Consider the following 25,766-nt stretch of genomic DNA (forward strand, 5'->3'; position numbering starts at 1 on the left):
CCCCAGTAGTTCTGGGAAAGACTTTTTAGAAAACAAGAAGGAACCTCTGCCCCAACTGCACATTGGACACTGCAGAGTAATTATACAGTAGAGGTCAGGCCCAGGGTGATAATTAGCCTTGGGGGTGCCAGAGGGCCTCCTCGCTTTTGCACTCCCAGCAATTTTCTGGGAGGAGACAGAGCTGAGTTTCAGCAGGATGGAGGCCGCTGGGTGTGAAACGCCCTCCGCTTCACACTGGGGGCCCATGTGCCACGTGAGTGATCTGAGTGGTGTGCGGGCGGCGGTGGGGGTCTCCGCTTTCCCCACAGGCCCCTCATGCCAGCCCCAGGGGCCTGGCTGAGCTGCGGAGGGGGGGCAGGCTGTGGGCTTCCCAGTCCCTCAGTGTCTCCTTTGAAAATGGGAGTGCAGGGAAGGCAGGGGAAGCAACGAGTGGGGGAGAATCTTGCGTGGCAAGGAGGGTACTTGTCTACTGTGTTTCCTGAGGCTCCTATAATAATTACCACAAACCCTGTGACTTAAAACAGCAATATACTCCCTCACAATTCGGAGGCCAAACGTGTGAAATCATGTCGGCCACACTCCCACCAGAGGCTCCGGGGTCAAATCTGTGCCTTGCCTGTTCTAACATCCAGAGGCTGCGGACAGTCCTTCGCTCGGCATCTGGAACATTGCTCCACTCTCTGCTTCTGCTTCACGTGGCCTCTTCCTGAGTGTTTGCTTCTGCCTCTCTTGCTCTCTCTCCTTCTAAAATTTTTATTTAAGTAATCTCTGTACCCTGTGTGGGGCTTGAACTCAGAACCCCGAGATCAAGAGTCTCGTGCTCCACTGACTGAGCCAGCCAGGTTCCCCTCTCCTGTCTCCTTTAAGGACATTAGTCAATGGATTTAGGGCCCACCCAGGTAATCCAGCTTCATCCTTTCTCAAGTCCTTAACTTAATTACTTCTGCCAAGATCCTTTTCTCAGTTAAGGTCACATTCACAGGTTCTGGGTGGATATATCTTTGGGGGGAGCACCATTCACCCTGGTACACTCTCAGTAGTAAAGAGCAAAGGCCACTCCGGGGGTGGGGGTGCTCTTTGCTGCCCATACTGATCTAATTGGCTTTGTGGGGATTTTGGATCTGAGCTTATCCTTTAAAAGGAGCAGATTAGCATGTAATGAGGGCCAGAGTCGTGCTGAGACAGTGCTGCCTTCTGCCTCAGCACCTGTCTGCAAGGAGGCATTATTAGCCCATTCTGCAGTTGAAATGGGGCACCAGTAGGTAGCAGAGCAGGGGCTCAAACCCAGGTCCGAAGTTCATTCCCATGCCTGGTGAGGGGAAAGGGAACTGGGCTCAGGGTTACCAGATCCCAGTTCTAGGTCTGGTTCCACTCCGGTGTGTCTTGAGAAGCGTTAACCTCTGTGGCTCTCAGATGGACTAGACCTTGCTCCCAAAGCGTGGTCTTAGGATCTACGGCATCAGCATCACCTGGGAGCTTACTGGAAATGTAGGATCTCAGAAACCACTCGGAGCTACCAGTCAGAATCTGCGTGTTAACATCCTGGCGACTCAAAAGCATGTTACATTTTAGGAAGTCATGAACTAGAACTAAGGTAATCTTCATGGCAACTTTTCCTTCAGAGAGACTGTTTCTGTGTTTCTTTGAGGGAGAATGACAAGCATCCTTTTACATTTCAGAAAGGATAATGGGTGTCGGGTCCATACGCTGTCAGGTTTAAGGCATTCTCTTCAGAGAATAACCTCTGAGCCTCAGCATTCTCTCTGTTAAGTTGTTATAATACAACTTTATAGGGTTGTTGAAAGGGTTACACGAGGTGATGTGTATGCAGTGACCAGCTTAGCACTTGGCGCATAGAAGGTGCTCTACAGCAGTAATCAGCACAACAGTGGTCCCACCTTCAAGCCACATCCAAAAGGGAGAAGAAAACACTGGGTGGCTTTGGCACTCAGTAGGTACTCTATGTTGAATGCACTGAGTGGCTGAAAGCACAGGGATGTATCACTAACTGCAGCTGAGTTATTCCCACACCCACTTTGCTCCTGTCTCCAACCCACATCCAGGTGTCAGGACCTCACTTGAGAGGCAGCAGGGAAGCACCTGTGAGGCTGGCTCAGCCACTCAGTAAAACTCAGAACTATAAACATCCTGCCACTTCCAGGCAAACATGGCTCCCGGCAGCTGTTGTCCAAATACAACATGAGCCAGGTCAGGATATGAGCAAGAAACAGCTTCTCTCTGCTGAGCTTTTCTCTGATGCCCCCCCAAACCAAGCAAGCTAGTTGTCATCCTTCATTTCCAGCTCCCTCTCCCTCTGATTTATTCCAAAACACTTACTATATAGAAATCCCTTTTACCACTCTCCTACAGGGTCTTCTCCAGCCCCAGCTCCCTTGGGACTTCTCCAACATTTCTTGGGCAAGACAGACTATTCTATATTCAGATAGTTCCTTATGTTGAAGCGAAATATGTCTTCTTAGAACTTAGTTCTTTCTGTGGAGTCTCAAAGAATTTACGGTCATATTTGTTCTACCACAAGTACCCATTCCTAGGAAAGTAAATCTTCACTGATTTACTTCTAAGTAAAAATCTAGCACTTGTTTTTGCAAAACAATATGCCAAGTGAAAGAAGCCAGACACAAAAGGTCACACACTGCATGATTCCCTTTAGATGAAATGTCCAGAATAGGCAAATCCATAGAGACAGAAAGTAGATTATGATTGCCTGGGCCTGAAGGGAGGGGGGAGTGGGGAGTGGATGCTAATAGAAATAGGGTTTCGTTTGGGGGCAGTGAAAATGTTCTGGAATTAATAATGATTGTTATCGATCCTGTGCATATACTAAAGCCCAGATTTCTGGGACTAGGAAATTTTTCATCAGTGATCTCCTTGGGTCTCAGAGCCTCTCTTCATGGTCTTATTCCTAGATGCTCTTCCCTTCATCTTACCTTGTTACTGGGGTTACCTTATTCCTGATCTCTTTCTCAGTCTCCTATTCTTGGCTATGCACTTACCTGAGGCATGATGTAAATAGTTTCCCTGGCCTTGACCCTTGATTCTTGACCTCGGCCACTGTTTTATGTTTACTCGATCTACTTCTAGATGCCATTCCAGATCCCTAATCCAGCTTTCATCAGACCTAATGCCCTACCACCTCTCATGAGAGGGACCAGAGAGACTTGGATGACATTAGGATTGCATAACTACACTTCTCATGAAGTTTCTTCCACCTTAAGGTCAGATTCAATGTCATAGTATCCAGTTTTTAACTATCCTATTGGACCTTGAAAAGCATTAGGATCTGATTATAGTTTGGGTATCTTTTACAAAGAGAACCCTAGAGGTAATTAACTTGGGTTAGTTCGGAATGTACAAGATCAGTGGGAGGTCATCTTCCTAAGATCATGGGAAAGTTGGACACGAGATCAAATATAATCAACTTCAAAAGTAAATTTAAAAACAAAATAGATTCCATACCCATTCCTTTGCAGGCTTTGTTCAGCATTTTGGCATCCTGATCCACATCAAAACCTTGATGACTTCTCGCTTTGGCCTGGAGAAAATAATTGAAAAGGTGAGTGGACTGGACAATATGGGCATTCTTGAATTATCTCTGGCTGATGTTGGCAGCTATTTAGAAGATGAAGAAGTCATCCAAATGAGGGACCAGCTGCCACTTTATACATAGGTACATGCGGAAATCAGCTTGGGAAACTCTGGCCCCAGAGAGACGACTGGTACTCCTTGGAGCCAGCTGGCCTTGGATGACCACTGAGAATGGGCCTCTCTGTTCATAAGGACAATCAGCCTGGCCATCTCTGGGTTGAGACATTTGGACATCAAGCCTACCTTTGTGTGACTGCCTCTGAAACAGAGAATAATACAGTGGGCCAATGTCCTGGAATGCTGGTTCTACCCTCTTGTCATGAGACACAAGTGTGTCTAGGGAGGAAGTGTTGCCAGGCAGAAACTGAGGGTTCTAAGATTTTATGACAGATGCATCCATTTGGTGACCTGGGCTAAAGCTTTGCCATCCACACAACGAGAGACATAACATTTAGTTTGCCAGAGACACCTACTGACCAGAAATAGCAGAGTTACTGGTTTTTACTGTTCCTCAGGGAGAGAAAGTTCTGTTCGTATACTAAGTTAGGGCTTCTCCTTTTACTTCAGTCATTGGTATAATAGATGCACTAATTTGTCCACAGCTACCTAAGTCTATGTTATTATTATCTGCTTACAATTTTTCTTTCAGCTGACTTAGCTGGGTTTTACTTAAAGTTATTTTTAAAAGGAAATTTTCTATTAGCACTAAAATGGAAAAACAATATTGGTTGCCTAAACAAAAGCAACATAAAAATAAATGCATCACTATTAAAAATTTAAAGATGTGAGGTTAATTGCAGTGACACAACTATTAGCTTTGAACCTACCCTGTGTTTTTGCAATTCTTTCCCTTTCCTCACAGAGATTATCTTTGATGACACGTGTCACTTATTTCCCACCCTTCAATGAAGGAGTGATCATGCTACTGTCTACACCACCTACCCAATTCCCCTCTCCCGCCTTTCGTTTTCCTTGGCCCCCATTGGGAAGGCATAATAAACCACATAAAGCACAGTAGACATATTGTACTTATTTGTCTGGCATTGCTATTCCTTTGGTGGAGGGCTTCCCTTTCCCCCATTTTATGTGTTTTCACGGGGGCTGTCAGTCATGAGGCTTGAGCCTCCTTGTCCCGCCCTTGGGTGGGCACAAACCCTGCCACTCTGGCAACTGTGACTGGTTCAGGAGTAGAGTATAATCCAAGCAGTAGCAGAGTCTTTTCTTTGGTTGATATTGAGATAGAGAGAGAAAGAGATGTCTTCTGACTGGGCTTGTTCAGCTGAAAGAGTGAGTCTAGGCCTGCTGGTTGCCATTTTATCCTCTGCATGAAGGGACATGAGTTCAGAGTGAAGCAAGGCAGAGACAAAAAGAGTGGAAATATGGAGAGAGAAAGAGAGACTGAATACCACTGTATAAATCCTCGGACGCAGCAATGCCTGTTTCCTAGCTCTTCCCATTTTCATTAATGAACTACGACTTTCTCGAAGTTAGTAAGTTGGGTTTCTGCCCTTGCAACCAAAAGTGTTCTGAGTAATATCCACAGAATAGAAGAGGGCTGACTTCTAGGCCTTTCTTAATAGAGATTCATGTAATCCTAGAGCCAAAGGGATCTTCTAGGGCCGCCAGTCATCTCTCTGCCTTATGGGATCCCTCCATTGCACAGCCCATTTTGAAGTATCTCTTTCTGAAGCATGCTGGGAAGGGGACTTACATCTCTTGAGCACCTGCCACATGCCAGACAATTTCTTCGTTTACAGACCTTTCTTCATTATTAACCCGGAAGAGTAGCCATTAGGAGTCTAAACTTACAGAGAAGGACATCAGGCAGGTTAAGTAAGGAAGGTGTCTGAACACTTGCGGGATATCGGCAAGCCCAGCATGGTTTGCCTCCTAAAGCCCATGCTCTCAGTCCCATGCACCATCCTGCCTCGTGCTCTAAGTAGGATGGGGGCCTTTATGTGCAGCATTTTTTTCTTTCCAAATCTCTTGTGTGGTGTGAGAAAGCTATCTGGTGCCACTGAAGGCTTGCTGGCAGGACCATCGACAGAATTTTCAGGGCTCGATGCAAAATAAAAATGTAGGGTCCTTGTTCCAAATGGATTTAGAACTTCAAGATGGTGACATCAGAGCGTTAAAGCAAGCGCGAGGCCTTTCTGAGTGCTGGGTCTGTGCACCTGCACAGGCTGACACTATGGAGCCCGTCCTGCCTGTTGATCAAGTTCTCTGAGTGTGGGAGAGTGGCAAATGGCAATCTCAGAAGAGTGAATGGTGTCTTTGCTTTTCATTAGAAGGATTTTGTGGAAGGTTCGGGGAGTGAGGTGCCATTGAACCAGAGCAGCACACATCTCCTCTTAATAAGCTGTTCATAAACCGTTCTGATGTCATTTGAGCCTCATCAGGGCAAAGAATCTGGTGGGACACTTATATTTGCCCCACCTCACGTAAATTGAAACAGAGGCACAGGGCTCTGTGAATAGCTAGGGAGGTTGTGCCCTGGCTGAGGGGCAGGGGGGCTGGAGTCCAGCTGGGATTACATTTGCTAAGCCAGCAGGGCTGCTTCTCCCCCAGAGAGACACATTTTTTCCTCAGTTGCACAGAGATGCAGCCAGGACTTGCAGAAGCCCTGTGGAGACTTGCTTAAGATCCCCTGGCCAGGTGATGGCTGCGGGGGAGCCAGGGGTAGACTCGTTCTGTCAAGTATGAAGAGACACTTCCGTCCTTCGTCCCCTTACTGTTTTAGTGAGGTGGGTCCTTGATACAAAAATAGAGTTAAAGGAGCCAAAAATAAAGGGGGGGGGGACCCTCTGAACATATCTAGTTTATCCAAGGCCAAAAGATGAAGTGTCATTTAGTCCCCAAATAACAGTGATATTGGGGGGGTGGGGGTGGGGAGGGCAGTGGGAGAATGTTGAACTACACGTTAGGAGCAAAGATGACGTGGAGACAACTTTTTCTTTTTTGCTTAACTGAACATGCAGCATTGAGCTAGTGAGACCCTGTTGGACTTCCAACCTATAGAACTATAAGGCAATACGTTTATGTCATCTTTAAAAAATTAGTGTACAAGTCTGCATCTGACACACTTCAATCTGCCATCAAGGCAGGTGGAAGTTAGGAGTTCGTAGGTTCCTTCTAAGGACCACTCTTAGCCATGTTGGTTATCTTTCCTAATCCAAAGAGTCTTGTTCCTCATAACAGCAGGCTATTTGATGTCAGAATAAAGAGATCACATGATGGGACTTATTTAAAGGCAGGGAGGGAGGCGAGAAAATAGGCTGTTAGGAATTTCCCCCTCTGCGTGGCTGGGACTGCCTCCACAAAGGGCATATTATTCATCAGTGCCACCCAGTGTTGATGCAAGGGGTGTCCTTGGCTTGTTCTAATGAGCTGGGTAACCATCTTCTCTGGAATGTATACGGAGCGGACATTCCACCCTTCATTGTTCATTGTTAGTGATCCAGGCAGCTGACTTTGGGACCTCAGGCCCATTTGCCCATCAGATTTCATTTTTGAAACCTGAGGCCATGGAGCAGAACTTCCACATAAAGCAGGTCTGCAGGAATATGAGTCAGGCACAAAATGGGGGTACAGGGGACTCCAGTATGAGGACAGATAGGACTGTGATGATTTGAGCAAATACACAATGTTCCACTTGCTTTCAACTTTAGGCGAAATAGAGGCAGAACAACATTCCTTTTTTGTTTTCTTTTGATTTGTTGTTTAACAGCATTTACACTGACACTCAAGGGACACATTAAAAAGACAAGATGTCAGATGTTAATAAAAATGATTATAGAAGGGGCGCCTGGGTGGCTCAGTCGGTTAAGCGTCCGACTTCGGCTCAGGTCAAGATCTCGCGGTCCGTGAGTTCGAGCCCCGCGTCGGGCTCTGGGCTGATGGCTCAGAGCCTGGAGCCTGCTTCCGATTCTGTGTCTCCCTCTCTCTCTGCCCCTCCCCCGTTCATGCTCTGTCTCTCCCTGTCTCAAAAATAAATAAACGTTAAAAAAAATTAAAAAAAAAATGATTATAGAAGTCTGGGCTTTGAGCCCACATGAATCCAAGTTTGAATGTGGTTCTATCCCTTAGCAGCCATGTGAACTTGGGCCAATAACCTCTAAGTGATCATTTCCTCACCTGTGAAATGGGGGCAATGTCTGCCTTGTAAGATTTGAGGCTTATGCGAGATAACATTTCAAAGGCCAGATAGATAAGGAGCCACAGAACTGCTAATTTTTCCCTCTGCTTCTTTGGGCCATCTCTTGGTTTTTTGCCTTACAGTGAGGTTAGGTTTTCAATTCTGCATATTTCCACTTGACAAGTTTGAAAGATTTACGTCTATCTATCTATCTATCTATCTATCTATCTATCTATATCTGAGAGATGTCTTCCAAACTTGAGATTGTAAGATGTAGATCTATCTCTAGTGCTCCAAACTGTATTTGAATCCCAGAAATAATTGCTATTACTCATGTGACCTTCGGCAAGTTTGGGAGCCCCTCTGTGCTGTGGTTTTGTCATGGCAAAATGTGGCCAACAATAGTGTCCACTCATAGGTCTCTTACGAGAATTTAAATGAAGTCATTCATACCAAACATCTAAATGAAGCGTAGCAGAGAGCATGTTCTTAAAAAAATGTAAAGGATTAATAATGGAAGGCAGATCAGCAAAGAACCTTCTAGAATATTTGAAACCGTCTCCTGCTCACAGGGTTTCTACCTTGTAAATGGCACTCTAAGGACTGGTTTTTCATTGATCACCTGCAGTTTGGATCTAAAGCTCCAGACACATATTTCACACCAGGCAGTGAAGTGGTTCACAATTCAGGCTGCACGGAGTCAGGGACCTGGGATGACACCCAACACCACATTTTGTTAACTGCCTCATTTGATTAGTGTGATAATTGGCACCTCATGGGGTGTGAGGATCTCACTGAGATACAGCCCGGGTGGGTCACTTGCCAACGTACCAGTCAGGCTCACAATGGGAGCGAATACCATGAACTCTACAAGAGGCACTGCCTGGTGCAAAAATGAGCTGGGAACTTTCCGTCTTGTTTTTGCTTCCTTCCTTCCTTCCAGCATGTCTACCTGTCACTTCTCTGTGTCTCCATGTTCCTGCATCTTAAACAAGGAAACGAATGATCCATTTTTCTGGAAGGAGGAGTTATACAAAATGAACTGAGATGCTATGAGCCTGGAGGCAGAACGAATGCCGAAAACACCCACTCTGTGAAATGACTCAGAGACAGGCCAACTTCAGCACATCGAGTGCCTAGGAGGGAGGTTGGCTGTTGTACCAATTCAGATACCACATCCCCTACCCTGCCCCACCAGCCACAAGGGCCAGAGTGGTGACACAGACAGCCGACCAAAGGCTTCTCTCCTGGTCCAGGTCAAGGAAAGCTTAACTCTTGGGATCAAAGGGAACATTTTAAGAAAATCTTCCTCCAGCTTGCAGCAAACTCTGGGGATGGAGTTTGTGAAAATTTAGCTGAGGGATATGATTGGCAGACTGTTGCTATGTATTATGTGGTAACCAGGATGTTCCAGGACCCAGCCTTAAGCGCACTCCTATTTAAGGCCACTCCCACTCATCAGTCCTGGTGACCTGATGTATTTGAAGAGCATCAAGACTGGGAAATAAGAATATACTTCTCACGAGAGACATGGGAATTAATTAAAAAGCAATATGCCACAGGCAAATTAGAATCTCCTCTGAATGGTTCCTCTTCTCTGCCCGCTTCCTTCTTCTTTCCGCCTCTTTTTTTCCTCCCTCCCCTTCCTTCAACAGACAAGTAGTGAGGGTCTGCTGTGGGGCCAGCACTGCCCTGGTGAGGGGGACTTGATCAATGAAGTGCAGGTCTTGTCCCCAGGGAAGTAAACATGCAAGCAGATCAATGACAATTCCGTTTATAATGGGGCATGCATGTTGGGTGCAAATCGCTGAAAGGAAGAAGGGGAATTTTTAGGGAGAAGTTGACATTTGTGCTCGTTCATGAAATATGAGTTAGGCAAGCATAATACATACGTATGTACATACACACATATATACGTACATACATACATACATACACAAATAAGGAGGGGTGACCTGCCACTGAACTACTGCAGAACGGACATGATTGATCTAAACAATACACAACGATGTAATGTGGACTTGGGAGTGGGACCTACAGCGTTCAGTTATGCTTTGCTCCTTACCGGTTGTACGACCCCTGCCCCAGGCAAGCTGACCCATCTCTCTGAGCCTTTGTTGTCTCAGGTTTAAAGTCGAGGTGCACCTGTGCATGGGCAGCGTGAGGTTTGGATGCAGTCGTGTTGGGGATGTAGTGCCAGGTTACAGTGAGCACTTGGTTGGTGGCACGTAGGAGGTGCTCAGTGACATAAGGATGTAGGGGTCATTTGTAAGCCCTGAAGTATTATCAAAATGTAACGGGAGTGGCATTTTGTTTGCTCTTTCCAGTGCAGTTCCCCAGAAGCCCTGGCTTGCTGCAATTTGCTCGGTAAATATTTGAAAGTGGTTGCTTGGTTTCCAGGCTCTGAGACAGGAGGACTCTCAGGAAGCGCTGGAGAGCAGAGGGCTCATTGTTACACTGATCTCAATGGTGTTGCTTTTGGAGCCAACATGAAATCAGGAGGAGGCTGAGGATGTTAAAAATGAGAGCCAGGATTAGAACCAGGTGGTGGCCTGGGCATTTTAAACAGGAGCAAGGTGGAGGCAGGCAAGGGTTGTGCCGGGGAGAGCCTCAGACATGCCTGAATTTTGCCCAACATAAGCAGTGACCGTTGCCCCTGCTAGTTAATGGTACCTTGAGCCAGTGCTGGTGATTTGGGCTAAACCTGCATAGATTTTAGTCGTTAGAGAGTTAGGGAAACTGAGGTCCAGTTCGGGAAAGAGACTTCTTCATGGTCGCATTGGTATCCATCCCCCCAAAGATGTCTACCCTTGAACCTGGCATGATGCTATTTTTCTCTCCTTACCCTTTCTAAGCGTCTCTTTTCCATCTGAAAGATAACAAGGTCTTGGGGGTTGTTACAAGGATATGCATCAAACATACTTGGCGGGAAGCTGGGCACATGGTGAGTGTTCAGTGTTATTTTTATTACTTCCTTCCATCTTGACCTGATTCCTATGGAGTGTTGAATGAGCCCCTGACATGTTGCTTTGTGTGGCACCTTTAAAATAACTGATTACATAATTTTGTCCTAAATCAGAAACCATTTTGTACTTAACAGATAAGTAGTAAGCTGGGCCAAGCGTTGAAGAGAAATTTAAGGGATTAACACTTAAAAATGAGAATGACAGCAAAATACAAAGCACTTACTATGTGCCAGGCACTGGCCCAAACAACTTAATCCTCACAAAAACCCTATGAGGTAAGCATTATTACCTCCTATTTTGCAGTTGAGAAAACCAAGAAACAGAAAGGTTAATAAGTTATCTGAATCACACAGTTACTAACTGATGGAATTCAAACCTACACAATCTGGATCTAGAAATTCCACCATTGGCTTCTCATTAACTAATTTTTTTTGTCTCTTTCAAAGTTATTATTTTTAAATTTAATGGTAGAAAATCTCAGTCCAACCCTCAGAATGCTAGTATTTTATAGATACGCCAGCTAAGACCTGTGATTTGTCCACTGATCAGGGAAGCCAAGGACCCCTTGCATAGCTGTGAGATCAAGAAATGTTCTTGATGAGACAATAGGAAGTGAAGTGGAAAATGAAGGCCAGCTACCACTATTTGCAAGGCAAAATGGATAGCCTCTCCCTGTGAGCAGAGCATATGTGTAGGAAAGGCACTGTTGTCAAATTCTGCTCTCAGTATCTTTTTGAGTCAAATGGAATCATGTGTTCTGCTTTTCATTTGTGAACTAAGACTAATACCTATGTAGCAAAATCTTGGGAAGATGAAATAAGACAATGTGATTCATTATAGCATTATTCACAATAGCCAATACAGGGAAATAACCTAAGTGTCCATCAACAGATGAATGGATAAAGAAGACGTGGTGCGCACACACACACACACACACACACACACACACACACACTTACACTTACACACAAAATGAATATCAAGCCAACTTACAGAAACAGAGACTAGAATGGGGGTGGGGGAGAGGGGAGATGTTGATCAAAGTGTACAAATTTCCAGTTATAAAATGAATACATTCTGGGAGCCTAATGTACAGCATGGTGATTATGGTAATAATACTGTACTATATACTTGAAAATTACTAAGAGAGTAGATCTTAAATGTTCTTACCACAAAAAGAAATGGTAGTTATGCATAATGCAGGCATTAGCTAAGGTTATAGTGGTAATCATTTTGCAATATATAAGTGTCTCACATCAACACACTGTTTACCTTATATTTATGTGATGTTGTATGTCAATTATATCTCAACAAAGCCATATGAAAATATATTGTGAGGGTTCTGGGCAGGGATATTTCATTATGATGATCCAGAGCTGGCAGGGGAGAAATTGGCTTTTCTGCCCTTCTCTAGCAGGCTGTCAGGACACCTCCTCCTTTTCTTCCTCCTTCCCCATCTTACCTCAAACCTTCCTGTTCCCTGTTTACTAAAACATCTTGCCCTTTGAGTAGTAGAGAGATCATAGCTAAGGGACTGTGGTGTGCCAAGGGGTTGAAATTTAGCAGAGGCAGTCTGAAGACAGAAAAGCATGAGGCCAGCAGGATGACCAAGGTTTCCAGCATGTTTATTCTTAGGGGTGACTGCTTTCCAGCCTGATAAACTGTCACATGTTTTCATAGGTAAAATTTCATTTCTCCCTACCTGCAGGAATCTAGGCACACTGACTGCAGATTTACCTTATTAGGAAGGGTCCATGAATGTTCAGTGGGGGAAGAAGAGGAGGGGTACTGCAAGCAGACTCCTCACTGTAACTTCCCGAGTCCTCAGAGGGCCAAGGGGTTTGGGGGTTGACGGGCCTCATGCTCCTCCATTTCTTAAACACCTGGTTGCCCACTGTTGAGTCCACTGGCAACAGTGGAGAATGTATCTACTTAAGGGAATTTGCTGAAGCTATATCTCCTCTCTGAAACCACTTATGACCCTCTTGGGAAAGATTGAGGACTTTCTGCCAGTTGGGCCTAAGGTGGCCAACTGATTGCCCAAGACTCAGGGTTTCCTAGGATGTGAGATTTTCAGTGCTGAGACTGTGATGGTTCCAGGCTAATCAGGATGGTTGGTCACCCAAGCTGGAGCTGACTTTGCAAGCTTTCAAGAGACAATTGTGTGCATCTCTTCCCAACTCTGTGTTCAGTGAGGTCATGTTGGTAACTTGAAATCAGCTGTGATTTCATATTCATAGTATGGAAATTGGCTCATGGCACAAATTGGGTTTTTGTCCTCCCCTGCCCCAAGAGCTGGTTGTGAAACATTTTCTGGCACACCAGTTTCTTTTTTGTGCTTATACTCCATTCTAGAGACTTCTATCAGATCTTCTTAAGATACATTATTATATTTATTCACTAATTTATCTCCCTCCCTAGATTGTAAACCTCTTGGAACCAAGAACCATGTCATATTCCTTGTCATATCCAGCACCTATCATAATGCCTGACACATTATAGGCACTTGATAAATGTTTACATATTGATGGAAGCTCATTTGAATTCTCTGCAGCTATAGGGTATTTCTCTTGCCTTCTAGAGGCGGAAGAATCTTCTTCCTTTGTATGTTACAGAATATGCCACACCTCTTTTCCTTTGCATCCTGGCCTCACTCTAGTTTGTATCAATGTCAGGGGTCAGTGGCAAGAGTGGGGACAGAAGAGGGGGAGAGTGGAGTTATCCAGTTAGACATCTTGAACTGATAATGATGTCAAGCCTCCTAGGGTAATGAAGCAGAGAGAATGATAAAAGGAACAGTAAACTTAACCAGGACACCTGGGAGAGCTCAACTGGACCTCACCTGGAGGCTTAACAAGAAACACAAATGGAAGTGAATGCCTAAGGCTTTTAGGTCTGGAATAGTTTGAGCTAAATAGAATTTGATGCTCTTAGACTTAAGACCTATGGAGGAAATAGTGGACTCTGAGGAAGATGCCCTGAACACAGATGGATAGCTTTTCAACCCTGGATACACATCAGGATCATTTGAGATAGTTTTTTTTTTTTTAATTATTTGAGAGAGAGAGAGAGAAAGCAGGGGAGGGGACAGAGAGAGAGAGAGAGAGAGAGAGAGAGAGAGAGAGAGAGAATCTTAAGCAGGTTCCATGTTCAGTGTGGAACCTGATGTGGGGTTCAATTCCATGACCCTAGGATCATAACCTGAGCTGAAATCAAGAGTCAGACATTCAACAGACTGAGCTACCCAGGCGCCCTGAGATTTTTTAAAATAGACAAATGACTGAGTCCCAACCTGATCCTATTAAATCAGAATCTCTGATGTAAGTATTTGCAAAACTTACTAGATAATTCCAACGTGAAACCAGGGTTAAGACCCACTGGTCTGACAGAAATTAGAAACTTTCCCATTGACATCCCAATGAATCAGAAAGACAACTTAAAAATGTGCTGAGGCTTTACACAAATAAGAAATCCTAGCCTTTGTTAAAGGAGCAAAAGATAAAGGGAAGAGGTTTATCATAGATTCTGAGGGTAGAAATTCAACCCAGGGTTTTCAAAATGGGTGACATGGAACACTGAATGTATTAAAGCCTGTTGGACTTTCAACTGAAAAAGGAATTCTTTTTAAAATTCTCTCTCCGTTCATCATATTGAGTCATTCTTTGCCTCGTGATAGTATGTCTTTCACACTCTTTCAACCCAGAGATTGGCAAACTATGGGCTATGGTCAAATTCTGGCCCATCATCTGTTTTTATAAATAAAGTTTTACTGGAACATAGCCAACCTACTCATATACATTTAGTCAAAGGCTGCTTTCACACTTCAGTGGCAGAGTTGAATAGTTGTAACAGAGGTTGTGTGGCACACAAAGGCTGAGATAATTATTTTCCCAACCCCTTCTCTTCTTTATGCAAATAGATTTTTTTAATCAGAAAACAGATGACAGAATCTGAGCCTTCAGCTGGCAGTAGTATTTAGTTAGAATTTAATATAGTCTTTTTGCCTTCATTTAGTTATCCACATTTATATCAACTGATAATAGATTTTCCATTTATGATTCTAACATAAAGTTTCTTTTTAAGATTAATTTTTTATGCCACAAAATGAGTGAATTTAAATAAAAGAGATAATAGAGCTATTAGCAGCATAGACAGCATATGTGTTTGGCAACATTCATGAAAGTCATATTTAAATCTGAAGTTTGGGAAACATTGAATGTATCCAGTCCCCTCATTTTACAGGTAAACTGAGGCCTAATTGTTGAGTCATCTGCACAGGGTCACTTACTTGCTTATGGAAAAATCTGGAGCCCTCCCTCTCAGGACAATGTTCTTTTACCTCTCACTGGTTACTCATTTGTACTTTGAAACTAATTAGCATGAATGCAAAGTATTGTACTATTCATGAATTCAGAAACAGAAAGATTCTGGCAACATTTCCACGGGCATGTTTAGTAGACATTGATGGGCAATTTGAAACACAACAGAGGGGCCATTCACATCTTTAAACATGAATCTTGGGTGATAGTGGCATATTGTTTCATTAAGTTGATTGTTTCTTAGGCATGGTTTCCTTGGAACAATACATTTGACTTTTTTTTTTAAATCTTGCTTTTTTGTTGTTGTTTTAAATAAAAATCTACTTAAATGCTTATAGAGCAAAAAGGAGACCACTAATTAGAAAAAATATATATATTGCATTGTACTCTGTGGGGTCTATTTAAACACAGTTTCAATTGTATAAGAGTATTTGGTATTTCACCATGTGCTTATTGTTCTATTAGCATTCTCCATGGTCAAAGCAAAGCTGATTCCTCCATTCTTAGGCCGTCTGCCCACTTGGACCCTTTCAGAGATCTGTTAATCGAGGAGGTCGACAGGATAGCCAGTCAGTGTGTAGGAAGCCTGAGAGTTCAGGCTAACCTTAAAAGGTGATAAGAACACATAGAACTGTTACACTATTGATCTATCCTTTCAGAGATGCAATTTTAAAGTGACACATATGAGGGGCACCTTGGTGGCTCAGTCGGTTAAGCGTCTGACTTCTACTCAGGTCATAATCTCATAGTTTGTGGGTTCAAGCCCCACATCAGGGCTGTGTTGACAGCTCAGCGCTTGGAGCCTGCTTTGGATTTTGTGTGTCTCTCTATCCGTCCTCTGTTCATGCTGTCTGTCTTTCTCTCAAAATAAATAAACATTTAAAAAATTTTTAAAAACAGTGACATGTATGAAATATGTGTTTGGCCATCATTCTAAATGGATAGGAATATTTGCATCATTTGGCAAATAAGTCTGAAAATAGAAAAAAACATCCACTTGAATCAGATCTTGATATGATTTACATATGTATGCTGACTGTGTATTCTTGAAAAATGAGTGAAACTTTTCAGGTTAAAATAAATGACCTGTCTTCTAAACGTGGGATTATCTATATGTTGGCATTTTGAGAACACTTTTAATGAAGATTGATATTGTTAGATCATTTTCCAGAAAGACAAACTTTCTCAGGCTATGCTTTCTGTGTTATACATTGAGTTAGTGTGAGTTGAGTTGGCATTATGCATTGAGTTGGTGTGATACCTTGAGTTGGTCACCTATCAAAAGGTGACTAGAAGGTGGGGACCTGACCTTAAGGAGATCTGACCTTAAGACTCTCCAACATCTAGCGCCCTAAGGTGGTGGGCACCATCATTTCTGAAGGTACTGACAATATATTCAGAAGTACAAACAATGTGACTGGCCCACCATGCACTGAGCTCTGATATAGGGAGATTATATGGGGCAGTCCTTTCAGGGACTACACTCAGAGGAGAGGTGAACAAATGGACTCATGATTGTTTCAGTCAGTGACTTTCCATTGAGCACTGCTCATCTGGGCAGGAAAACTTTGCTCAGCTCAACGGCCTCAATGCTGGATATTTCTGTAGAGAAGCCTTTCTCACTCTGGCCATCAGAGTTACTTATGGATTAACAGTCTTTTAGGGGGAAACCGCTGCCCCTCGCCTGCTGTTGTCACTATCAGGAGGACAAGGGTCAATCTTGAAGATGGGTTGGCTCTACCCTGTGATAAGAAAGGCAATCAGTGTGAGGGAATATCTAGGCCAGAGGGGCAGGAATACATGGTTGCAGGTAGAAGTTCAGTCAGATAAAGACATTATGGGGTCATCTCCTGCCCTATTGCCTTGCTTTCCCTAAGGTCTGTGTCTCAGAAGCAATTCTGTCTCTCTGGGGACATTTGGCAGTATCTAGAGACATTTTTTGTAGTCATAAGTAAGGGAGTGCTACTGATCTCTAATCCTAGAGATCAGTGATTCCTCTAAACCATCATATAAGGCACAGAACATCCCCTCACAGAAGAATTTTCTGGTTCCAATATCAGTAGTGCCAAGATCTAACATGATGAGTGTCTACCACCCTGGCCTAATGACTGCAACAATGCTATAAACATGTTTCTTTAAAAGGTCTTGAGAAGGCTGGGCTTCTGGTGCAAATGGCACATAGGTACTGACAAAGGCAAGGTCCCCAGTGACAAAGAGCGAATTGCTGTGCTTACATAAAAGGGAGGATTAGAAGTGGACCATGATGTCTTTCTTCCTTTAATTTTATTTCAAAGAAACTAGATGACAAATCTGAAAGGTAACTAGGTAACTAGGAGGAAGAATCTGACTTAAAGTTGGTCATCATCCTGTCATCATCCTCTGTTCTTTGTCTGCATCACAGTTGTAGGCTTCACAGCCTCAGCTGGCAGGGGCCTCATCAGGCAGCCTCAGCTGACTCATTCTTAGGGGCCCTTTAGTATGTGGTGGGCTGGACAGCTTAGAGTTTCTACTAGAGGTGGAATTACATGCCCTGTATGGAAACAAGATTGCATCCTGGGGGAAAGTGACTGCTTTGAGGTTGTCCACAGATTGTTTTGGGAGTCAGAGACCTCTAAAGAGTGTTAAACCTCCAGATATCCAATTACTGCTGTATTGCATCAATGAAAGTGAACTTGGAGGATAAGGTGATTGTGGGGAGATGATGGTCATTCCTCAACCATGAAAGGAACCATGCCTTCAAGAGTTATGAAAAATGAAGCACTTTTCTCATTAGAAGAGAACTGTCCATTTCCTTCTTCTATTGCCAAAGGCCGTTTTTCTGCCAATTCAATGAGAGTATAAACTTGGGATTCATTGCTTGCAGGAAAAAAAGAAGCAAGTGTACTCTGGGGTCCTCAAGAGTCAATGATAAGTGGGTAGACAGAATTGGAAAGAGAAAATACTGGGGGCTGAGCTGGGTCATTACAGCATTGAATGGTGCTGTGTAAAAGGCATAGCCAACAGTATGTGGACAAGTTTTGATTTGCTAAAAAGGAAACAAGGTAAAATAGCTAAATTTGCTTTGAGCAAATTTCTGTCTCCAGCAGAATCAAAACAATGAATGTTATTCTTTCCCCTGGTAAGAGTTTAAATATTCATTGGATCCAATCCTATTAATTACTTCTTTAAAATTCTTTTAAACATTTTAATCTTCCTTTTCATTTCCACCACAACCATCCAAACCCCCATTACAGGAAGGGTGAATTATTTGACTGCCTTTCTATCTTATCTTTGAGTCATCATTCCCTTTCTATTTCAGTCCATCCAATACGGCAGCAGACACAGCAGTAGTAATATTAATAAAAATCATAGTTATAAGAAAGCAATATGATAAAGCAATATCCCCAAGCCCCAAGGATTGGTAAAGCCAACCTCTGCCACGGTGACAGTTCAAGGATTAGGTACATGACCCAAGTCAATCAGAATTTTTCCCTGACCTGTTATAGAAACTTAGGGGGGGAAAAACCCTCTTTTCCTTGATGTTGTTAACGTGGAGCTATGTGAGGCCATGGCCTTCTCTGTGGTGCCCAAACTATCTGTGGCCATGCCTCCCTCTCACCAACAACTTTTGCCTCCCACACCACTGGGGAAAAAGAAGAGGTTCATTTTCAGTGGGAGAGAATGAGCCCAACATGTTGAAAGAAGGAGAGAGAGTGAGAGAGTGAGATTGAGGAAGAACGTGCTAGTTGACAAGATGATATCTCCAGCCCCAGGGATGAATCACGATTCATGGCTGTCCTCTTCCCCTCGGCCCGTGATTGGTCTAGGGACAGGCTTTTGACCAACTCTGACTAATGAGATGGGATGTGATGCCTGCTTGGGGGCTTTCCAAAAAGATTATTCTCAGTGCTAGGGGAGTGGTAAGAAGAAACGTACTTTTTTCTCTGTCCCCTTCCCTCTTACTTGTGATCCTATCACGTGTGATCATGAACTTAAACACAGACCACTATCTTGTACCCATGAGGGGAGCTGCTGCGAACACATCAAGGGTGGCAGAATGGAAAGGTAGACATGGCATGGGTCCTTAATGATGTGACTGAACCACTCAACCAACACTGGAATCCCCTCCTTTCAGACTTCGTGTGAAGGCTAATAATTAAATGTCTTTGTTACTTAAGCCACTCTTAGTCTTGTAGTCTACTACTTGTACTCACATACTGACTTGAAAACAAAACAACTATGAATTTGTGCTCCTCAAATTACCTCAAGTGCAGCCTTCTCTTTTGAGTTTCAGATCCAGCTACCTGCTAGGTGTTAAACCCAGGTGTCCCATGGATATCTCAAACTCAGCAGATCCCAAAGCCAAATTCATCCTCGCATTGAGCAAACTTCCAGTTTGTTCTATCCCCAGGATGCACCCCATTCATCTGGGTACATAAGCCAGGTACCCGAATCACTCTGTAGTCCTCCTTGTCCCTCACCTACCTGTCCACTTAGCCAGTTACATCTATTTGACCTTCCCATCAGTCCTCTTCTCTCTGATCCCACTGCCACTGTTTAAGTTGGGAACACAGGCTCATCATCTTTCTCCAGGGCCACTGCCTCCTAAGTGTTTTATTTGCCTTTGGTCAGGAATCTCTCCAAAACTTTCTCTACCAGCTTCTAGCATGGTCCATCCAAAGTGCATCTCTGACCTTGTCATTCCCTTGTCTGAGATTAGTTATGGCTCCTCTATTGCCTAAGATACTAGTTCTCAAAGTGTAGCCCCTGGACCAGCAGCATTAGCATCATCAGGTAACTTGTGATAAATGTAAAATTTGGGGCCTTGCTCTACTGAATCAGACACTCTGCAGATAGGGCCCAGCTCTCTGTTTAAACAAACCTTCCAAAGGAATCTGATGTATGTCGTTTAGAAAACACTACTGGCCTAAAGCAAAAAAACCCAATTTCCTTGGTGTAGTAGGTTGAATAGTATGCTCCCCAAATGCGTGTCTACTTAGAACCTCAGAACGTGACCTTACTTGGAAATAGAGTTTTTGCTGATGTAATTAGTTAAGAATCATGGGTGAGATCATCCTGGATTTAGAATGGGTCCTAAATCCAGTGACTGGGGTCCTTAGAAGAAGAGAAGTAGAGGGGAGGGCCATGGGAACATGGGAACATGAGATTGGGACTCTCCTGCCCTGAGCCAAGGACTGCAATGCCTGGGGCCACCAGAGGCTGAAAGAGGCAAGAAAGAATTCTTTCCTACAGTCTTCAGAGGAAACGGTGGCCCTGCTAACACCTTGATTTTAAATCCCTAGACACCAGAACGTTGAAAGAATACATTTCCATTGCTTTCAGCCACCCAGTTTGTGGTCCTTTGCATATTAGCCCTAGGATACCAATACACTTTGCATAGCAAACAAGGGCCTTTAGGACGCCCCTGTGCATCCGAGTCGCTGCTCCCTGATCAGTGATCTATCAAAAATATGCGTGGTGCGCCTGTTATGTGTCAAGCCCCAGTGATGGAGCCCTGATGAGCGGTGGCAGTGCGGGCACTGCAGAAGCTCCCGGCCAGGGGGAGGGGCTAGCAGCTGCACAGGCAGGTGATGTTTGACGGATTCAGTGCTCTGCAGGGCAAGAGGCTTCTTGTACCTCTCTGCACGTACTCTGGCACCATAAAGATTGCCCTTCTGCACCTTAGGAAGCCTCTCCCACTCCTTCCTCCCACACAGAATCACTCTCTCCCCTAAGTTTTGGACGTGTTTCTATTAGTGCATTTGTTGCACATCGTTGTAATTGTTTACTTGTTTGCCTCCCTTGCTAGACTGTGAGCCATTCAGAGGGCATGGACTGTGCTCTTTTATTCCTCTTTTTATCAGTGGTGCCTCAAACAGCACCTGGCTCATGGGAGTTTCTTTAAAAAAAATGTGTTGAACTGATAACGAGGATGAAGAGTGGTTTCCTTCCTCTGTTGGCAGAGGGACTCGAGCTTACTTTTCTCCATGCAGCGCTAGGATGAGTTGTGGGAGAGACTGCAGCCTGGGGTCAGTGGAAGGGGCAGAATGGGGCAGTTCCCTGGACTGCTTTTGGTGTCAAAGGCCCTGGAGGAGGGTGTGGGACTAAGTAGGCTTTAAAAGCCATCATCCGGGCATCTCTGCAGGCTGAGTGATGGGAATGGTTCAGTCAAAGCTGGGGCACAGCTCCAGCCTACGCCTGTGAGAGACTTTTGCTTCAAAGTTGATTTTCTTTCTTTTTTTCCCCAAAGTTTATGTATTTATTTTGAGAAGGAGCGAGGAGCAGGGGAGGGGCAGAGAGAGAGAGAGACAGAGGGGCGGGGGGAGAGATTCCCAAGCAGGCCCCACACTATCAGCACAGAGCCCAATGTGGGGCTCGATCTCATGAGCTGTGAGATATGACCTGAGCCAAAATCAAGAGTCAGATGCTTGGGGCGCCTGGGTGGCGCAGTCGGTTAAGCGTCCGACTTAAGCCAGGTCACGATCTCGCGGTCCGTGAGTTCGAGCCCCGCGTCAGGCATCTGGGCTGATGGCTCGGAGCCTGGAGCCTGTTTCCGATTCTGTGTCTCCCTCTCTCTGCCCCTCCCCCGTTCATGCTCTGTCTCTCTCTGTCCCAAAAATAAATAAAAAAACGTTGAAAAAAAAAATTAAAAAAAAACAAACAAACAGTCAGATGCTTAACTGATTGAGCCACCCAGGTGCCCCTCAACACTGATTTTCAAACTTGAGTGTACATCAGAATCACCCGGAAGGCTTGTTCAGGTGCAGTTGCTGGGCCTTCACCCCAGAGGTTCTGATTCCATAGATCTGGAGTGGGGCCTGATAATTTGCATTCCTAACAGATCCTAGGTTATTCCAGTGGGGGCCACATTTGGGCACATCCCTGCACTAGAGGAACACATGACATAAGACCCATGGTTCTCAACTTTGGGTACATTAGAAATTAGTTGTGGAGTTTTTAAAAAGTACAGATACAGGAGAACCTTACTCACACATTGGTCGGGGCGGGGGGTGTAACTGGTCATAGGGATTTGGACTCCAAATGAGTAAAACATTGGTTTGAGTAAGCCTTTCCCATAAAACATAATGAACTGATGAGTTGATCACACGTTTATTGAGCATTTGCTATGTGCCAGGGTTTGTGTCAGTAATGGGGATACAGAGATGAACAAGACACTGTCCTAGCCCCAATGAGCCATCAGTCCAGTCTGGGGAGGATGTGTGAACAGCTAGTTCTAAAATCCTGTGGGAGGGGAGTGATGACATTGTACACAGAGTAGCATGGAAACACTAAAGGGGAGCATCAGATCTAGGGGAAGAGGAGGAAGCTCAGGATGGGGGGTAAAGAGGAGATAATGGTCCACTTCAAAGATTTAGAAATCCCAGTAGGTTAGCATCTAGTTGGTATAATGTGAAGAATTTCTACCTAAATCCAAATCCATGCTTCACCTCTCCTTGGTCAAATTACCTCATCTCTCCATGCTTCACTTTCCCCAGATTGCAAAGGGGATAATAATCCTGTCTCCCTCACAGAGTTGTGTGGACCAAAGGACCAAAAGGACACGTGTACATGGGGGACTTGGTAGAGTCAAGGGCTCAGAGTTCATGCACACAGCCCGGGCTCCCAGAGGAGCTCACAGTCTAGCAAGCACTTGAGAAATGTCAGTTATCCTCATCATCCTTCCAGAAGGCCCCCTTGAAGCCTCCAGTTATGCCCACCATCACTGGGAATTTGAGTTCTGGCTGCTGTACAGCAGGGCAAGCATCTGCTAGATTCCATCCCCTACACCAAGTGGCCAACCGCCCCGCCCAGGCTCCTACAGCGTTAAAGCTCTTGTGTCAGTTTTTCAGTTTGCAAGTTCTTCCTTCCATTGGTATATTTGTCCTTGGCAAACTTTACCCCCACCTTTAAATGACTTTAAAATGTGGGCGCCTGGGTGGCTCAGTCGGTTAAGCGGCCGACTTCGGCTCAGGTCATGATCTTACAGTTCATGAGTTCAAGCCCCGTGTCAGGCTCTGTACTGACAGCTCAGAGCCTGGAGCCTGTTCCAGATTCTGTGTCTCCCTCTCTCTCTGCCCCTCCCCCATTCATGCTCTGTCTCTCTCTGTCTCAAAAATAAATAAATGTTAAAAAAAATTTAAATGACTTTCAAATGACTGCTTTTTATCTTCCAGAGACAAGAAACCCCTAAAGCCAACATTGTGTGTGATTGTGTCTCAAATGCAGCCAACTTTGAGTGGGAGGCTTGTTTTTAAAGGAAGAAGGTATGCTTTAGTGCATGCCCTGTTTTGACATCAGAGGCCCTTTTTGTTTCCTTCTATACCCACGGTGGTGTTCAGGACTAATTTGGGGGGATAAATGATCTCCTGATAGGAGAGGTAGGACTATGTGGTCTTAGTTTCTTTCGTGGTTTCTTTAGGGTTTGAGAATCACACTTCAATGCACACTCTCGGTTAAAGCCATACTTACTTTATCCCAAACTCCCAGTCACATTTTTACATCCCTCCAGAGCCTACCTTCTTTTCCCAGGCATCTGGACCTATTCCCACCTCGTGTGTGGCTCCTGGGTGTTCCTAATCCACCTGCCTCGGAGCTTGCCTGTTCATCTGCTCCAAGTCCCAAACTGTTTTCCATTTTAGACAATATTTACATTGGCTAAATATTGGCACAAGCAAGTCATAAAATGTGGCATGCTCACAAACACCGTGGCAGATCGCTGAGCAGATGTTCTAACATTTACCAGTCGGTTTTCACTTATGGACATTTATAATGACACCTGCTTTCATTGGCGGTATGCTGCTCTGTTCTTGTAAGAATAGTGTTATGCTCCAGTTCCGCGTTTCTCAAACACAGCTGCACGTTTGGAACCACCTGGGGAGCATTTGCAAATCCCAGTGCCCAGACCAACCACCAGACCAAGTAATTCAGACTCTCTGGGGGTAGAACTCAGGCTTCGGTGTTTTTTAAAACTCCCCCGGTGATTCCAATGTGCGGCCAACTGTGAGCACTCATTCCCCAGTTTAGTGCTTCTCAGACTGTACTGTGCATAAGAATCACTTGACAATCTTGCTAAAACGCAGATCTGATTCGGTAGGTCTTCAGGAGCTTTGGGTTCTGCATTTCTAACAAGCACCCAGGCCATGTAGATGCTACTCCTAGTCCAGAGACCACACTTGGAGTAGCAAGGCAAGTCGTGCCTAGTGCCTTGAAAATAATTTTCCAGAAATCATTTGTCCTCTTGAGTTTGTCCATGGCTCCCTCCCTATTGCTCTGCCCATACGCCACAGCCACACTCCAATGGTGAAGGGATTTCACTATTGATTTCAATTTTCTATTTTCCTCCAGATAGCGATTCTTCTGAAAACAACCCACACAAGAGAAGAGTCATCTAGCTAAATCTGAGCAGATTTTCCTGTGGATCTTATTTTTCTGTCTATGCACAAAGCTCACTGAGCACAAGTTCATGTCCTCTAGGCTAAGCAAACTCTGAATATTGCTTGATTAGCAAATGATAGTAATCGCGATTATTACTGCTCCAAATAGGTTAATCACAAACACGATGTCTTCAGTTGAAAAGAATCATTAATGATGGCAAAGGGATTGGGGGAAAGCGCAAAACAAAAAAGTAAATTTTCAATTCTCAGAATTGGCTAGGAAGCCCTCTGTATCACAGCACCTTGGAAAATGTAATTTCCTGGCCAATATCCTACTGGCTTTGGAGTATTGTTTGTCAAGCATCTGTCTGTGCATCCTGGTCTGTGGACATATCCTTGGGACTTTGTAACTTTCCTAGTAGGCTTTTAAAATATGTATTTACTGCTGGTAATAACTTAAAAACTAAATATAAAGCATATTGAGTCATTAGGATGACCGAGGCTAGCACATGATTTCAACGCCTGCATTTGTGTTTCTATTTATGAATGTGTATATGCCGAATAGCCATATTTTAATTGTTGCAAGCGAATGATAAAAGAACAGAGAACAGAGGGAGGTTTAATACAAAAATCACACATTTTAGCCAAGAGAAGCCCCGATTGTTTTATAGGGAGTCTTACAAACAAAAGTTTCTCAGTTTTGGATAGAGAAACATAACAGTAAAACTAAGAAATCACATCATATTTTAGACATGCTGCAACACAGAAGAAACCACATTATAGCCATCAGGACCGTTTTAACATTGAGTGCAGTCATTTAATCCCGGCAAAATAACATGGTCTGTTATGCTAAATCAATAACATGCATTTATTTGCACATTAGCAACTTGTATTTTACTAGTATTTAATTTTACATATTTGTTTTGGTTATGTAACTGCTTCAAAACTACCAGCATTATAGTTTGAAGCTTGTACATGTTCAAGTAACTTTCTAATACGAGTAATTCAAGTCATTACCAGGACGGTTTTCTGTCCAAAAAGGTTTTGCATTTACTTATTTTGAAACACAGTCTTAGAACATATTCATTCCTTGTGCAATGTTAAATTCCATTAGTATTTTCTAAAATGTCCTACTGGCCATACTATAGCACCATGCTCTCCATTGTAAGGCACTATTAAGGGGACACCGATGGGAATGGAAACTGAGCTCCTAGATTACATTTTTACATTAGCTACAAACATTGAAACAGACATTTGTTTGTGTGGGGAAAGATTTCTTTGCTTGGAAGTAATGCCTGATGATGACATTTTCAGGCCAGAGGATTGTGGAGGATCCACTGTGACAAGTCATTGGTGAATAATACTGGGCCCACGAGAGAGCCCAGTC

At 44.0% G+C, this 25,766-nt stretch overlaps 1 protein-coding gene and 2 long non-coding RNA genes across 5 annotated transcripts in view; 2 read left to right on the top strand and 1 right to left on the bottom strand.

Annotated features, from left to right (window-relative positions):
• Positions 1–25,766, bottom strand: part of ANXA13 (annexin A13) — a 51,543-nt gene that overhangs the window by 24,117 nt on the left and 1,660 nt on the right. For all 3 annotated transcript variants that reach the window (XM_060611254.2, XM_060611255.2, XM_060611256.3), the window contains one exon: positions 3,478–3,553. In XM_060611254.2, the coding sequence (XP_060467237.1) occupies positions 3,478–3,553 (76 nt within the window). The remainder of the gene's footprint in view (positions 1–3,477; positions 3,554–25,766) is intronic.
• On the top strand, positions 3–3,231 carry LOC144615088 (uncharacterized). The gene is made up of 3 exons (XR_013553484.1): positions 3–253; positions 1,414–1,594; positions 3,103–3,231. It is a non-coding gene; the product is annotated as an uncharacterized LOC144615088 (long non-coding RNA).
• Positions 3,489–25,764, top strand: LOC132664481 (uncharacterized). Its single transcript, XR_009603700.2, has 3 exons — positions 3,489–3,574; positions 23,180–23,269; positions 24,351–25,764. It is a non-coding gene; the product is annotated as an uncharacterized LOC132664481 (long non-coding RNA).

The sequence above is a fragment of the Panthera onca genome, chromosome F2 (assembly GCF_046562875.1).
Source record: "Panthera onca isolate mPanOnc1 chromosome F2, mPanOnc1 haplotype 2, whole genome shotgun sequence".
Taxonomy (NCBI): Eukaryota; Metazoa; Chordata; class Mammalia; order Carnivora; family Felidae; genus Panthera; species Panthera onca.